Here is a 15,352-nt window from a genome sequence, read left to right as displayed (position 1 = left end):
GATCCCTAGCCTGGAAATCTCCATATGCCATGGGTGTGGCCCTAAAAAAATAAATTAATTAAATAAAACGGCATTCATGTATTACTCACAGTTCTACAGGCTAGAGCCTGAGTTGGTTTTGACTCATGTCTCTACTTAACTTTGACGAGTCAAAGCCAGCACACACTCTAACCCATAGTATGTGGATGGCATTTTAGGCCACTGTGATGTTTGTGACAATTTTTACAGCAGGAGTAAATTGAAAGTGAATAAAGAGCTCAGTACTTAGAGGTGGAGTGCTGCTATGATGAAGACCTAGAAAGGAGGAAGTGGGTTCGGGACCAGGCAGTGGGCCAGGTTGGAAGAACTTTGAGGAGCATAACAGGAAAAGCCCACATGGCCTTGACCAGGATGTTAGTAGGACTGTGGGTGTTAGCCACCAGGGAGGGCTCAGGAAGGAATGAGGGAAGTGGTAGTGGAAAGAGGAAATGTGTTCAGTAGTAGCAGAAAGCTTAGCAAAGTCATGCTCTGCAGTTATCTGGAAAGCAGAGATGGTGAAGTGTTGAACTTGGCTCTGTAGTTGTGATTTCCAAGCAATTGTTTAAGGAGTGACCTGGTTTTCTCTTGGTGCTTAAAGTAAAGTGCAAACGGAGAGGGACACACAGAGAGAAGAACCATTCAACAGTAAGATTTGGGAAGATCTCAGTCTACCGAGATGGTAAAGATGAAAAGTGTGTTGTCAAGAAAGCACCACGTGGAGTTCCTGCTGTGACACTGTGGGTTAAGGGTCTGACTGAAGTGGCTTGAGTTTCTGCGAAGGTACAGGTTCAATCCCTGGCCAGGCACAGTGGGTCAAACGATCCAGCATTGCTGCAGCTGGGGCGTAGGTTGCAGCTGTGGCTCAGATTCAATACCTGGCAGGGGAAATACCATATGCCATGAGTGTGGCCACTGAAAGAAAGAAAGAGAGAAGGAGATAGAGAAAGAAAGAAAGAAAGAAGGAAAGAAAGAAAGAAAGAAAGAAAGAAAGAAAGAAAGAAAGAAAGAAAGAAAGAAAGAAAGAAAGAAAGAAAAGAAAGAGAGAGAGAGAGAGGGAGGGAGGGAGGGAAGGAAGGAAGGAAAGAAAAAAGAAAGAAAAAAAGCCACTCTAGAGGAAATAAAATAAACAAACAAAAAACACTTCCAAGGGTAGTGCCATAAGACCATTCTAATACCTGAGAAAAGTTTGGAAGGTCAGAGTATTAAGTTACTCCAAAGGCTTCTGAAGAGATTAAAGGAGTGACTCATAGATGCCCCTCAGCCCTTTGAGCAGTAGCTGGAGATAGAGATGGGATTGTCTAGGCAGATCTGTCTTGTCTAATGGGGGAGCTTCTTGTCTAATGGGGTGAACTTTGTGATACAGACAGGAATCCCACAAGATTATTGAGAATTTTATATTAGCAAAAACACTGCCAACCTGGACGGAAAAAGATGGAGTCAGGATGAGATGAAGGATGGCTGTTGGATCCCCCCAGATTCTACTGGCAGGAAACATCCTGGTGAAGTGACTCAACTGGACACAGATGCAACTTTTTTTTTTAAGTTTTTATTATAGTTGATTTACAGTGTTCTGTCAGTTTCTGCTGTACAGCAAAGTGACCCAGTCATACATTTATATCCATTCTTTCTTTCACATTATCCTCCATCATGTTCCATCACAAGTGACTGGATATAGTTCCCTGTGGTATATAGCAGGATCTCATTGCTTATCCATCCCAAGCGCGGTAGTTTGCATCTCGTAACCCCAGACTCCTAGTCCCTCCCACTCCCTTCTCCTCTAAGAGAAATACAAATAGCATATGATAACACTTATATCTGGAATCTAATATATGGCACAAATGAACCTATTTACAGAAAGGAAACAAACTCATGGACATGGAGTACAGACTTGTGGTTGCCAGGAGGGGGAATGCAACTTTTTATAGGGAGGAAGGAGAAGTCGGAGGACAGAACTGTGAGCCCAGCGGGTGGAGCTGAGGACCGCAGAGGATCGTTCCCAGACCTGGGAACTCCATGGAGTTTGTGCAGCTGGTTTCAAAGTTCGGCGATTTGGGGACCCTTTTCCTTCCATGCTCTCCCAATTTTGAAGCAGAAAGTCTGTAATTGTTAATCTACACCCAACTCACCAGAACTTGCTTTCTGGTTTCACAGATGGAGAAGAATTTTATCCCAGGATGGATTATGCTCAGAGTCACATCAATACCTAATTCAGGTGATTTAGATAATTGAGAATTGAGGGGTTTGAGCAGTTGAGATTTAGGGGAGATTTTTGCAGTTGAGTTGCTGCTGTGTGGGGGAACCTTGGGGCCTTGGATAGGGTGGTGATCTTTGGCCTGTGGCAGGATGTGAATCTTTGGGGGCCAGAGGGTAGAGTGTGTTAGACTGTATGATGACACCTCCCCAAAGATGCCCTCAACCAACCCCTAGAGCCATGGAATGCTCCATGGCAAAAGGGACTTTGCAAATATGATTAAGGCCATTGTGTGAGATGTGGAGATTATCCTGAATTATCTAGGTGGGTTCCATCTAATCACATGGCCCTGAAAAGCAGAGCCAGAAAGACACAGTATAAGATCCAGGTAAGATGGGGCTGGAGAAGAGGTCAGAGAGATTAGAAAAATGAGAGGGACTCCACGTGCCATTGCTGGCTTTGAAGATGCAGAAAGATGAGCCAAGGGTTGGTGCCAGCTTCTTGGAGCTGAGAAGAACCCCAGCCAAGAGCATGCAAGGAAATCAGGACCTCAGTCCTACAAGCCCAGAGAACCAACCTCTGCCAGAAGACTGAAGGAGCTGAGAAGTGAATTCTTCCCTAGAGACGGAAGAAAGCTCAGCCCTGCCAGCATCTTGATCTTGGCCTTGTGAACACCAAGCAGAGGAACCAGCCAACCCTTCTAGACAGCGACCTACAGAACCTTGAATAAATGACTTGAGTGCTGGTTTCAGCCCCTTGATTTGTGGTAATTTGTTGCATCATCAACAGGAGACAAATCCAATCAGCATTTTCCCCCATGGCACCGAACTCTGGGACACAAGTAATGCCTCCAACGTTATCAGAAGAAAAAGATTGTGAATCTGGGATCCCACACCCAGTCTTTCAAATGGGGAAATGTTTCCATTAAATATGTGTACTCTTGAAAGTTTACCTTCCACATATCCCATCTGAGGAATTATTTGTAGTTTTACTCAAGAACAAAAGAGTAATGCAAGAGAGAGGGTGAGTAGGATCTCCGTGTTGGCGGTTGAGTGAAATAAAGTGTAAGATCGGAGTTCCCGTCGTGGCGCAGTGGTTAACGAATCCGACTAGGAACCATGAGGTTGCGGGTTCGGTCCCTGCCCTTGCTCAGTGGGTTAACGATCCGGCGTTGCCGTGAGCTGTGCTGTAGGTTGCAGACGCGGCTCGGATCCCGCGTTGCTGTGGCTCTGGCGTAGGCCGGCGGCTACAGCTCCGATTCAACCCCTAGCCTGGGAACCTCCATATGCCGCGGGAGCGGCCCAAGAAATAGCAACAACAACAACAACAACAAAAAAGACAAAAGACAAAAAATAAAAAAATAAATAAAGTGTAAGATCGTACATGTGCATCAGAAATAATCCGTTCATATTGGAACACTGAGATTGTTGTGATTCTGGTGGCATAGGGAGGAAGGCACACAGTTCTTCCTGGTCATATGAAGAATGAAAGGCAACTGGAATCTCAAAAATAAATATGTATAAGATATTGATAAATCAAATATACGGCTATCTAAAATTTTCATGATTTTTATGAATTAATAAAGTATAAAAAGCAATCATCTATTTTGCCTGATATTTAAAATACTTTGAATAATATTGCTGTAATGAAGTGAACTCTAAGAATTCTTCTCTTATTTTCAATCTTCAAAATTAACATACAAAACAAAACCATGTAGGAAAATGTAACCACAGTTTAGAACAAAAGCAATGGCTGATGAAAGGGATAGGAGAGAATTGTAGTGACCTGAACTTACTCAACTTTCTCAGCTGAGAATAGTTATATATGGTCTAAAATGACCAAAGAAATAGGCATATGAAAGTGTGGTATTGGATTATGAAGAAAATCGCTGACAACATAGAAACACACCAAAAAGCGAAAATAAAAACCACCGAAAGTCATCCTGGATTATGGAGACACCCCCCCCCCCCCTGCCCAGCAGGACTTGGCAGTGTTCCCACCTTCCCTTGCATAAGTCTCCTAAGTCCCTATTTCCAAATCCACCTTCTGCAATAGCAGGATTTAGGTCTTTGAGACTTATTTGGAGAAGAGTCTACTCAACTTTTAGCGCAGAGAAAATGAGATATGACTTAATAAAATAATACGTTACCATAAAAGAAGGAAGATGGAGTTCGAGAGGCAGAATGACAGCGTATATTTGAGAAACGTTACTACGAAGGTAATTTTAGACAGCATCTGTTCTTCATAAAATTCAAGAACATATAGACTCTTTAAAACAACGGGAGAAAAATGAAAAGGAAATTTGGCTGGGAAGCCTGCAAACATAACAATGAATTTAAATTAAAATATACACATTTTGCAGGGCAACAAAAAACGGCAACTATGTTATAGATGTATAGTATCAGCCAGTTGGACCAAGCAAAGTGGAGGCTAAGCTTAAGCTTGAATAAGGCAGAGGCCAAGTCCAAGGTGGGACCAAGACTCTAAAAATGATGAGAGGAAATGTGATAAATTGAAAACACAACACACAGAAAACTAAAGAAAAAAACGACCAAAGAAAAACTAGGAAATATTTTCCCTGAGCTTAGGGATGCTCTCATTGGCTAATTGAAGTGTTTCTTTCCAGGAGGTACCACTGTGGTGCAGTGGGTTACGGATCTGTCATTGCCACAGCTGTGGTATAGGTCACAGCTATGGCTCAGATTCGGTCCCTGGCCTGGGAACTTCCATATGCCACGGGTGCAACCAATAAATAGATAAATAAATAAATACAGTAAAAAATAAGGTGGTTCTCCCCATGCTGGTGAAAATTAAGGAAATTAGATCAAGTTCCAAACAGTCTTGAATTTTGAGGATGAAGAAAATTGCCTGTAACCTCCAAGGTGGAAAATACATTTGACCAGAAAGAAAAACACTGTCTTCCCATTTTTCCTTCAAAGAGAGGGCGCCAACACACCCAGCTGTGTTTGTTCTATGGGACTCTGGTGTGGCGGTGAGACCAGCGGGGACCAGTGAGATGTGTCAGGAGTATGACTTTGGGACTCAGCAAATTCCAGTCAGTCGCCAATGACTTGAACCCAGAGAGCAAAGCAGTGAATTCCTGTATGCCTGTATCCATGAAAAAGCCCAAAGACTTGTCCGCCAAGGCTAGGAGAGACGAGGGAGGTGTGCAGCAGGAAACAGGTCATTCCTGGGCTGTAGCGAGTGTACCAGGTTCTGATGTAATTAGTCCTTTTGTAATTTAGTTCCTCATGTGCACTCAGCCTGGTATCTCATGGATTAGGCTTGAGTTTTTCTCAGATTCCTCCCATGATCTGTTCCTGGTTTTTTTGTTTTGTCTTCTTTTGCTTGGCCTCAGTTAACTCAGTAAGTTCCTATTAATTGCAACCAAACAACCCCTGAATAGGATAGATATAAAACAAATATTATGCATATTTATTGAGAGGCAAGATATAAAATGAATAAATGTTTTGACAATAATAAGTTTCAAACATCTGATTAGAACCAACCAATCAATGAATAATGAGGGGTAAAGAGTTGAAGGAAGTCAAATTGTGTTAACTTTCCTCATCAATGATCCTGATAATTAAGCAGATTTGCTGAAGTGCATGTGATTTTTTTTAAGGTAAGTTTTAGTAGAATTAATAACTGCACATATTTAACAAATTATGAAAAGACAGTCATTTCCATAAATTCACACAGCAAATTATAGAAAACAAAGGGAATGGTAAAGAAACATTTTAAATGCTTAGAAATGTTATTATATGAAGATGAAGGCAAGACCAAGCATTATAGATCCAACAATAAACATAAATAGGTCGAACTCTCCTTTCCAATCATTGGGAAACTCTTAGAGAATACAGAGAAAATTCTTTAAAATTAAGACAAATTAAAATAACGGACAAAGCTATATAGCAAAGGTGCTAAAATGCAGAGATAACATCCAACCACTTTGTCCGTCCACAGGAAGCAACTCCTCATCCTTTCAAGTTTTATGATGAAATTGCAGCAATTCAGCCACATCTTCAGGCCCCACTTCTAATTCTAGCTCTCTAGCTATTTCCGCCACATCTGCAGTTACTTCCTCCACTGAAATATTAAACCCCTCAAGTCCTCTGTGAGGGTTGGAATTAACTTCTTCCAACTTCGTATTAATGTTGGTACTTTGACCTCTTCCCAAGAATCAGCAATGTGTTTAATGGCATCTCTAGTGGTGAACCCCTTCCAGAAGGTTTTCAATTGACTTTGCCCAGATCCATCAGAGGAGTCAGCATCCATGGCAGCCGCAGGCTTATGAAATGAATTTTTTCAAATAATAAGACTTGAAAGTCAAAATTACTCCTTGATACATGCGCTGCGGAATTGATACTGTGTCAGCAGACACGGAAATAACATCCACCTCATGGTTCACCGGAGCTCTTGCGCCATCAGGTGTGTAGTCAATGAGCCGGTCCGGCTTGGAAGGAATCTTTCTGAGCAGTAGGTCTCAACAACGGGGCTTAAAAATATTCAGTAAACCACGCTGTAAACATATGTGCTGTGTGCAGGCTTTGTCGTTCCGCTAACAGCGTAAGCAGAGGAGAGTTAGCTTATTTCTTAAGGATTTTAGAAATAGTAAACGAGCACTGGCTTCGATTTAAAGTCCCCGGTTGTGTTAGACCCTAACAAGAGAGTCTTCCTATCCTTTGAAGCTTAACGGCATCAACTTCTCCTCCCTGGCTATGCACGTCTTAACAGCATCTTTCTCCAATAGGAGGCTGTTTCGTCTGTGTTGAAAACCTGTGCAGCCATCTCCACTGATCCTCTTAGCCGGGTCTTCTGGCTTACTCCTTACAGCTTCTGCATCAGCACGTGCTGCTTCGCCTTGAACCTTTACGTTGTAGAGATGGCTTTTTTCCTTCAAGCCATGAGCCAACCTCTGCCGGCGTCACGCTTTCCTTCTACAGCTTCCTCAGCCTCTCCGCCTTCGGAGAAGGAAGGAGCTTTGGGGCTTTGCTCTGGAGGAGGCTTTGGCTTAATAGAATGTGGCGACTGGTCTGATCGTCCACCCAGACCCCTAGCGGGTTCTCGGCTGGTCTCATCGTCCACCCAGACCCCTAGCGGGTTCTCGGCTGGTCTCATCCTCCACCCAGACCCCTAGCGGGTTCTCCCCGTCCTCTGTTTCTTTGCGCTCACAGCCTGACCGTGTGACACAAGAGGCCTAGGTTTCAGCCTGTCTCAGCTTTCAACATACCTTCCCCACTAAGCTTAATCGTTCCTAGCTTTTGATTTAAAGTGAAAGACCTGTGACTCCTTTCATTTGAACCCTCAGAGGCCACGTTAGGCCTGTGAACAGGCCCAGTTTCCACATTGTTGTGTCTCGGGGAAGAGGGAGGCCTGAGGACAGGGGGAGAGACTGGGACTGGCCCGTCAGTAGGGCAGTCGGGGCAGCCAGGACAGTCACGGCCTGTGTCCGTTGACTTGCCAATCACACAAGGGCACGGTTTGCGGGTCCACGACACAGTTATAATAATAGCATCGAAGATCACTGATCACCGATGAGTATGTAATAATAATGCAAACTCTGTCGTACTGTGAGCAGAACCAATATGTGACACAGAGACACAAAAACGGGCAAATGTTGTTGGAAAAATGGCACCTTAGACTTGCTGGACATGGAATCACCACAAACCTTCAATTTGTTAAAAAAAAAAAAAGGAATATATAAATCATAGTAAAGCAGAGTACAATACAACAGGGTCTACCCATAAGTACGTGTCTGTGGTAATAGAAGATTGAGAAAATAAATTCCACAGTTTCTTCTCATTTTTTTTCTCATCCTAATGAAGTCAGATTTAGGGTCATTCTCCCCCTTCTTTTGACAATACTGATTTCTAAACTTAAGTGTCCAGGAAGCTAATGTACAGTAAGGTTCAAATATTTAAAAAATGAATCTCATATTCCTGGATTTAAAGATGATAAAATGTACATTACTGAGATAACGAAGGATTATATTGAAATCATATGGGTTTTTTTTTTTTTTCAGGATTTCCTTAGACTTTCCTGTACTTAGATATTATTTATACTGGCTATTCTAGAATATTGTTTTGAGCTGTGAAAAATAGGTTTTTCTGTGAGTAGCTTAGGCTAACCGAAAACAGAAAATAATTTAAATTAGATGGTCTTTGAAACCCTTCCTAATAATAAATTCTGATTCTATGTTTTATCCCAACTGATAAGAGGCACAGGTATTATTATGTGAGATTTTACTATATGCTAGGAATTATTCTAGATGGCTTACGTGTATCATTTAAACCTTTTAAAAAAATAGAAAATACCTAGAAAAGCGAGCACTGAGGCAGCAAGAGAGGAAGAGTCAACCGGATTTACATCCAAGACTCTATCCAGACACAGGAATTGACAGCATGATACTTAGGAGGAGGTGGCAACGTGAAAAGGACTGGATGGAAGCCTATGTACGAAGCGACCCCATCTCCACAGCCCAGGCTTCCATCTCCAGAGACAAGCACTAACATCTTTCTTCCTGGGAGGGGAACTATATTTTGGAGATGGTTGAAGCTTGTGGACTGGGTGACAGACGTCAGAAGGGCTCCCCACGTAAAAAATACGAGACAAACCAACAAAGAAGAAAAAAGCTAGCTAGAGAAAACAGAATGCTTGTAGGAAGGAAATAAAAGTGCTGTAAAAATCTCAGAGTGATAAAAGAATACATTGCAACTATGAGATGAGAATAGTCACTTCAAAAAAAAATGCAGAGTATATAAAAGAGCTCTTGCAAATTAAAATGTGATGGAAAAAGAAAAACTCAATAAAATTATGGTGTGGTAAAGCGCACCAAATCCCCCAGAAAGCAGAGCAAGGATGAAGTGATGAATAAGGATGATGAGATGAGGATATGGAAAGAACAGCTCCCAGAGGTTCCACAACTAAATATGAGAGTAATGCTCAACTAAATCTGAAGGGTAAGAATTTCTAACCCAGAGTTTCATACTTGGCAAAACAACCAATCAAATGTGAGGTGGAGTAAACACATTTTTAGGCACAGAGATTCTCAGACGTTACTCCCAGGTCCTTCCGAAAATACTAGCTGCCAGTCTACCAACCAGACACGGAAAATCCACAGAAGGGAGGCAGCCAGCATCCCAACGAGGAGGGTTTGTGGGTGTTTTCAGGCCAGAGACTATGCCCCAGGGATAAAAGCAACCGGTCCAGATGGTGAAAGACTCCAGGAGTTATTTCTTCAGGAAAATAAAACTGATAGGATGTCTGACTCAACTGAAACAGCTGGCCGAGCATTGGGTGTTGACTTGGAAAGTACGCAGAAAACTCTGAGCTAGTTATTAGCGCCAGGAAAACAGTGACTTGGGAAGAGCAAGTGAAAAGCTTGGTGAACGGCTGAGTTGCGAATTGTTTTACATCTTATCAAGGAACACGGAGGAACTTACTGCCACGGACGAATGGGGGTTGCATGTGGGCTGGAGAGCGAGAAGAACGGAGGTTAACCTCACATGTCCTGCCAGCAAGGGGGACAAATACAGACAAGGATAAAAAATGAAAAATCAAGACAAGCATAAAACAGGTTATTTACAGAAACAGAGGTAATGCAGAAACAAAGAAAAGGTTCGGTATATGCCTCTGAGAAGGAAGAGTTTGGGATGGGGGAGATTGAGGGCTTTTTTTTTTTTTTTTGTAAAATACCTTGTAAAATTATTTGATTATTAATATGCATGTGTAACTCCAAATAAAAATTCTTATGAAAAAGATGGACAAGGGGAAAAGTATTGATTTTTTCGTCCAAAAGAAGAGTATGTTTATTGGCCTGAATGAATTGCTTTATTTTTTCTGAAATGCCTTTAGCGATAAATCAGCCATCTGGCTTCTGAGCAGCTTTGGAAGAGCTTCTTACTTGAATGCTGCGTTAAGCATATTCTGACGATTTCCATTCTAAACGGTTAATCTAAATAAATGACCTTAAGATTTGTGTTGTTTTGCTCTTAACCATAAACTCTCTTCTTTGTAGAATAGAATTTGGGAAAACGTATACTCCAATAAATGATTCGTCTACCAGTGAGGAATCTTATTTGAGAAAAGAAAATATCATACAATAAAAATGACGGAGCTGCAGACCTCATTAATTCAGTTTTTTTTTCCATATTCTACCTAGGCGAAGGTGAAGTTTACCTTTGAATGCCTAAGAAGAAATGAATATTGTAAGCATCATTATAAGGATATCTTGGTCATTTTTTTAAAGAAACTAACGATTGCAGTGTCTAATATATTATTTAATAGACTTTTATTAAATACATATATATTGAGTTTATTCCTGTAACACATCTCGTTAAGTATCTCTTTTGTTCAGGAATTTCTCCACATATTGGGAACGTGGGAACGCAAGGTTGATACTATATAGTTCTTGCTCTTAAGGTGACGCATAAATAGGGAAACTGACATGAAAATGAGCAATCGTAAGCAAAAGAAAAAAACAATAATTGTTGTATTGAAGAATTACACAAAGAGCCCTGGTAGCCCAGGAAGGTGCATACAGGCTTCGCACCTGGAATGCCACGTGAGCAGAACTTGAAGGAGAAATGAAAGTTCCCACCTATGCATTGAGATAAAATTCCAGAAAGAAAAGGCAGCTTGGTGGTGGCACAGTGTGGGTGAGAGTCACGTGTTCTAAGAAAGGGCAGCAGTTCAGGTGTCTGGAACTGAGCAGGGCCTGGAGGAAGAAAGGCAAGGAGATTAATCCAGATCTCCCAGGTTAGGAGGACTCACTGCGACACTGTCAGTGGTGATTATAATTCACAGGAGCCAAAATTTTCAAGTTATTTTTCTGTACCAGGCACTGAGCCGAGCACTTTATGTGCAGAATCTTATCCAATCCTCAGAACTACCCATCATCTTTAAGTTTTTCAAACTTGAGAGTAACACAGTAAACTTGTGTAGAAACTTCAAGCTTTTATGAGATGTTTCAGTCAAAAAAAAAAAAAAAAAAGAGTTCCCGACGTGGCTCAGCAGTTATCGAACCCGACTAGCATCCAAGAGGCCAAGGGTTCAATCCCTGGCCTCCATCAGTGGGTTAAGGATCTGGCGTTGCTGTGAGCTGTGGTGGAGGCTGCAGACTCGGCTCAGATCCCACATTGCTGTGGCTGTGGTGTAGGCCGGCGGCTGCAGCTCCTATTGAACCCCTAGCCTGGGAACCTCCATATGCTGCCAGTGGGGTCTTAAAAAAAGACCAAAAAAACAAAAACAAAAAGAAAAAGATACAAAATGGCTCAAGAAGCCATGTAGAAATATTGTATATAATATAGCAAGAAACAAGGTTGAAAAGATTATAGTCAGTTGTTTTATCCTTTTTCACCAGTTTGAAAGTTTCCAAAATATCCATTGATCAATTTAAAAATAAGAACAGTGTGTTAGACTTCCTGCTGTGGCTCAGTGGTAACAACCCACCTAGTATCCATGAGGTTGCAGGTTTGATCCCTGGCCTTGCTCAGTGGGTTAAGGATCCGGTGTTGCCCTGAGCTGTGGTGTAGGTCGCAGATATGGTGCTCGGATCCCATGTTGCTGTGGCTGTGGCGTAGGTCAGCAGCTGCAATTCTAATTCTACCCCTAGCCTGGGAACTTCCGTATGCTGCAGATGTGGCCCTAAAAAATAAAATAAAATAAAATAAGAACAGTGTGTATTTTTAGAGGAAGAAGAGAAAAGAGAAAGAAGAGATTCTGTGAACAAGGGAAGGAAAAAAAGGAGAGGGAAAGTAAGAGAGTGAGCTAGAAGGACATTCCCCGAAGGGTGACGATGGAGCACTGGGACGAGACAAGAATGTCACAGATGCTTCCTCCAGGGGCCCAGGCAAGAGACACTAAAGGCTTCAGTCTAGGCAGTCATCAATAGACTAGCAAATGGAAGCATAAGAGACATCTTTCCAAAGGACACGGTCACCCATCGGATGTGCAGATGGAGAAGTCCATTCACCAAGAAGGGCAGACCAGGTGAGGTCGGGAGAGGACGTGATTAGCAGCACGGTTCCTGTAGTTCTGGTGTCATGATCGGTTGTTTGTTTCATAAGGGAAATAGGCTAAAGAAGCTAAAGCTTGACTAGTTGGTATCAATCACGTTATGCACTGCATCAGTTAGTCACATTCCAGTTAAAGGGGAGAAAAAAGGTGGCTGAAGGTTCCTGGTCCCCCAGCTGACCCAGAACCTCAGGTTCTGACTTTGCCCTGATGATACCTTTCATTCCGTGTTCATCCCAGCCCAGAACTTTCATAGTCTGACCACCCAGAGGACAAAAAGAGCACAGCGAGGCACGAAAACGCCCTGGTTGGAGAGCACGGTTGACTGCTGACCCAGACTGTATGCACTTGACTTTCCTTCACAAGCGTTGACCTGCTCTAAGAGGTGGTGGCTCAGATGCTCAAGCAAGAGCGGCCCTCTCTGCTCTGAGCGTCCTGGCCCGCATCGCCCTTTCCTTGTAACGGTGCCCTCTCTTCACCCCCCAGGGCTCTACGAAACCTTCCTAACCAATGATGAACCAGAATGCTGTGACGTCAGGAGAGAAGCAACCCCCCGCCACCCCTCCGCTGGGCGGGTGGACAGAGGCGGCCCCTGCCCCAGGACGTCGCCCCCAGCCTCCTCGGCCACCAGACTGTGCCCCAGCAGACTCAGACTGTGCGTCCTCGTGCTGATCCTCCTGCACACGGTCCTCACGGCCTCGGCCGCGCACAACGCCACGGCGCTGGGCCTCGGCGGCATCCAGGCGCTGGAGGAGCGCTCGGCCAGCGAGGAGTAGGGACCTGGGACCCCGGAGCATCCGGCCCGCCCGCCGCCGCCGCGCCGCGCGCTGCTGTCCCACGTCACAGCCTGGGTGCTCCCACCTGCCCACCCCTGCCTGCGGGGCCTGGAGGCAGAACTAAGAGAGGAGCGTGAATCCAAACACGGACACACACACACACACACACACACGCACGCACGCACACACACACACACACACAGCTTTTTATGGACTAAAAGGCTGGGAAGTGACTTCAATTTCTCACACCATTTTATACACTGTGTTTTAATGTTTGAAGGTTTTAGTTGCTTTCCTTTTGATTTGAGTTTATCTGTTTGTTTCGTTTTTGCACTTGTTAATACAGGATTTATTTGGGGGGACGGTTTCTCAGAGGTAAACTAAGTCTTTTCACTGTCTCTCTCTTTCTCTCTCTCTAGATATATATATTTCTAGTCATCGTGTGTGTTCATCAGATAGTTCTGTTTCATGTCCTGTCAGTTTCTATTAGCGGAATGACAGCTATGACCTCGCGGTATAGCAAAAAACAACAACAACAAAAAAAAATCATAAAAAGTAAAAAAGACCAAAAAAAGAAAAAAAAACAACAAAAAATAAAAATAAAAAAACTCCCCTTCTGCCTATGGAACCCACACCCTTCCCGCCCACCCTGGCCTCCCTCCCCAGCACATGACATCCGCTTGCTTCTGTCCTTGTCGCCGCCGTGAGTGGGCGCTGTGCACGCTCTGCTGGGCCTCTGAGCCGCTGTTGCACAAACTTGCAACAGAGCAGAACGGGGGGGGGCCCTTTCTAGCTGACAAATAAGTGCTCTCCATAGCAGGTGGAATCCGTTGGTTCATCTTTATGTTGAAATCAAAAGCTAAGAAAACTACCATGAACTCAGTTGGTCCAGCTTCCCCTCCGAGGGCCCAGGCCTTCCCCTGGTCTGTGGCTGGGAGCAGCCAGCCAGGAAGGGGAAGTGAGAAGGTGAGGAGTCCTGCCCTTAAGCCCACGGGTGCTGGGCTTTCCTTGGGATTTCAGTTCAGGTGCAGGAATACAGGAGGGCTTTCTGGCCATTGTCACTGGAACAGGGGACTCAGGATGCAAATCTGGACTTCTTTTTCCTCCTCTATTGTGGAGGGAACAGCGGAAGTGCTCAAAACACCTGCAGCATACAGAATCTGGACCATTCTACCCCAGTATTCTCCCACATACGGTTTTTATTTACTCCAGGTATAAAAGGTATGCAACTTTGCATTATCAAAAAGAACTTCTTTTCAAAAAATAGGTTAGCCATTTTCATTCAAGTGCAAAAACTGTATCACTCTCACATGCTCTAGATAATTGAAGACAAGAAGAGAAAGCTGATCGCTCTATCTTTTCTTCTTGTGGGGCCATTTCACCCGCTGAGTGTCTATGAATTTGCTTTCTTACAAAAAAAAAAAAAGGCTTTTATGAGTTTACAGTAGAATCAGTGGAAAGAAGAGTTAATAAGGGCTGTTTTTAAAACAAACAAACAAAACAAATAATTACAAAAAAAACCCACTTCACATTCCTTACTATTCTCTCACTACACTTGGGAACTGCACTCCAGGTATGTTTGCTTTGTAGCTGGGCGATGGGGAAAACTGTGGAAGAGAGAGGTCCTCTTAGCGAACAAAATTTAGTTCTTAAGTTTGTAGCTATGAAATTCCCCCAGGCATTTGTTTTTGTTCAAACAAACTTTAATCTCTGCATCATTCCTAACTCTGCAACACGCGTACAAGTATGCATATTTTGTTTTGAATAAAAAAACCCTGTTTTGTTCCAGTCTGTTAAGAATATTCAAAAATAATAAAGGTATTGCTTAATAAAATTGCTAGAATGGTTTAGCAGTACATGCACAAATATTTTACTAGATTCTTTGTTTTAATAGTGTTTTGTTGAGACTGAAAATCCTTAAATGGTCTGCGCAAATACAGAAAAAAAAAAAAAAAACCACCAAAAATGCAAACATCTCCAGCTTTTGTTCCTTTTTTGAAAATGGTTTTTTATGCAAATGCAAACACACATTCTCACAGGCACACACAAAGGCAGAGTATCTTTTATTTGTGGAAATAATGGTGCCGTTTCTGGGGACAGGGGTTGGGAGCGCTTAGAGGAGCAGTGCCGGGAGGAGGAGGGGTGGGGGAAGCTTAGCAGGTGAGCTCGTTTCTGGCTGGTCTCTTACCAACTTCAAGATCTGTGACCAGAGAAAGTGTCTTGACATTCATCCTGCTCTGCTGGGCAAAGGCCCTTCCACTGTCCTTTTCCTCAATATTCCTCATGGCTCTCTTCGTGCCAGAGGCCTTTCCATTTTCTTCAGGAAAATGACACAGTACAGATGCACGTT

The 15,352-nt window shown here is 43.2% G+C and overlaps 1 protein-coding gene across 1 annotated transcript in view; it reads left to right on the top strand.

Moving 5' to 3' along the window:
• Window positions 1–13,586, top strand: part of NALF1 (NALCN channel auxiliary factor 1) — a 602,338-nt gene extending 588,752 nt beyond the window's left edge. The window contains exon 3 of the mRNA XM_047756407.1: window positions 12,713–13,586. Coding sequence (XP_047612363.1) covers window positions 12,713–13,002 — 290 coding nt within the window. The 3' untranslated portion in view covers window positions 13,003–13,586. The remainder of the gene's footprint in view (window positions 1–12,712) is intronic.
• Window positions 13,587–15,352: the final 1,766 nt, after the last annotated feature.

The sequence above is a fragment of the Phacochoerus africanus genome, chromosome 13, assembly GCF_016906955.1.
Source record: "Phacochoerus africanus isolate WHEZ1 chromosome 13, ROS_Pafr_v1, whole genome shotgun sequence".
Lineage (NCBI taxonomy): Eukaryota > Metazoa > Chordata > Mammalia > Artiodactyla > Suidae > Phacochoerus > Phacochoerus africanus.
This window is presented reverse-complemented; position numbering and strand designations above follow the sequence as displayed.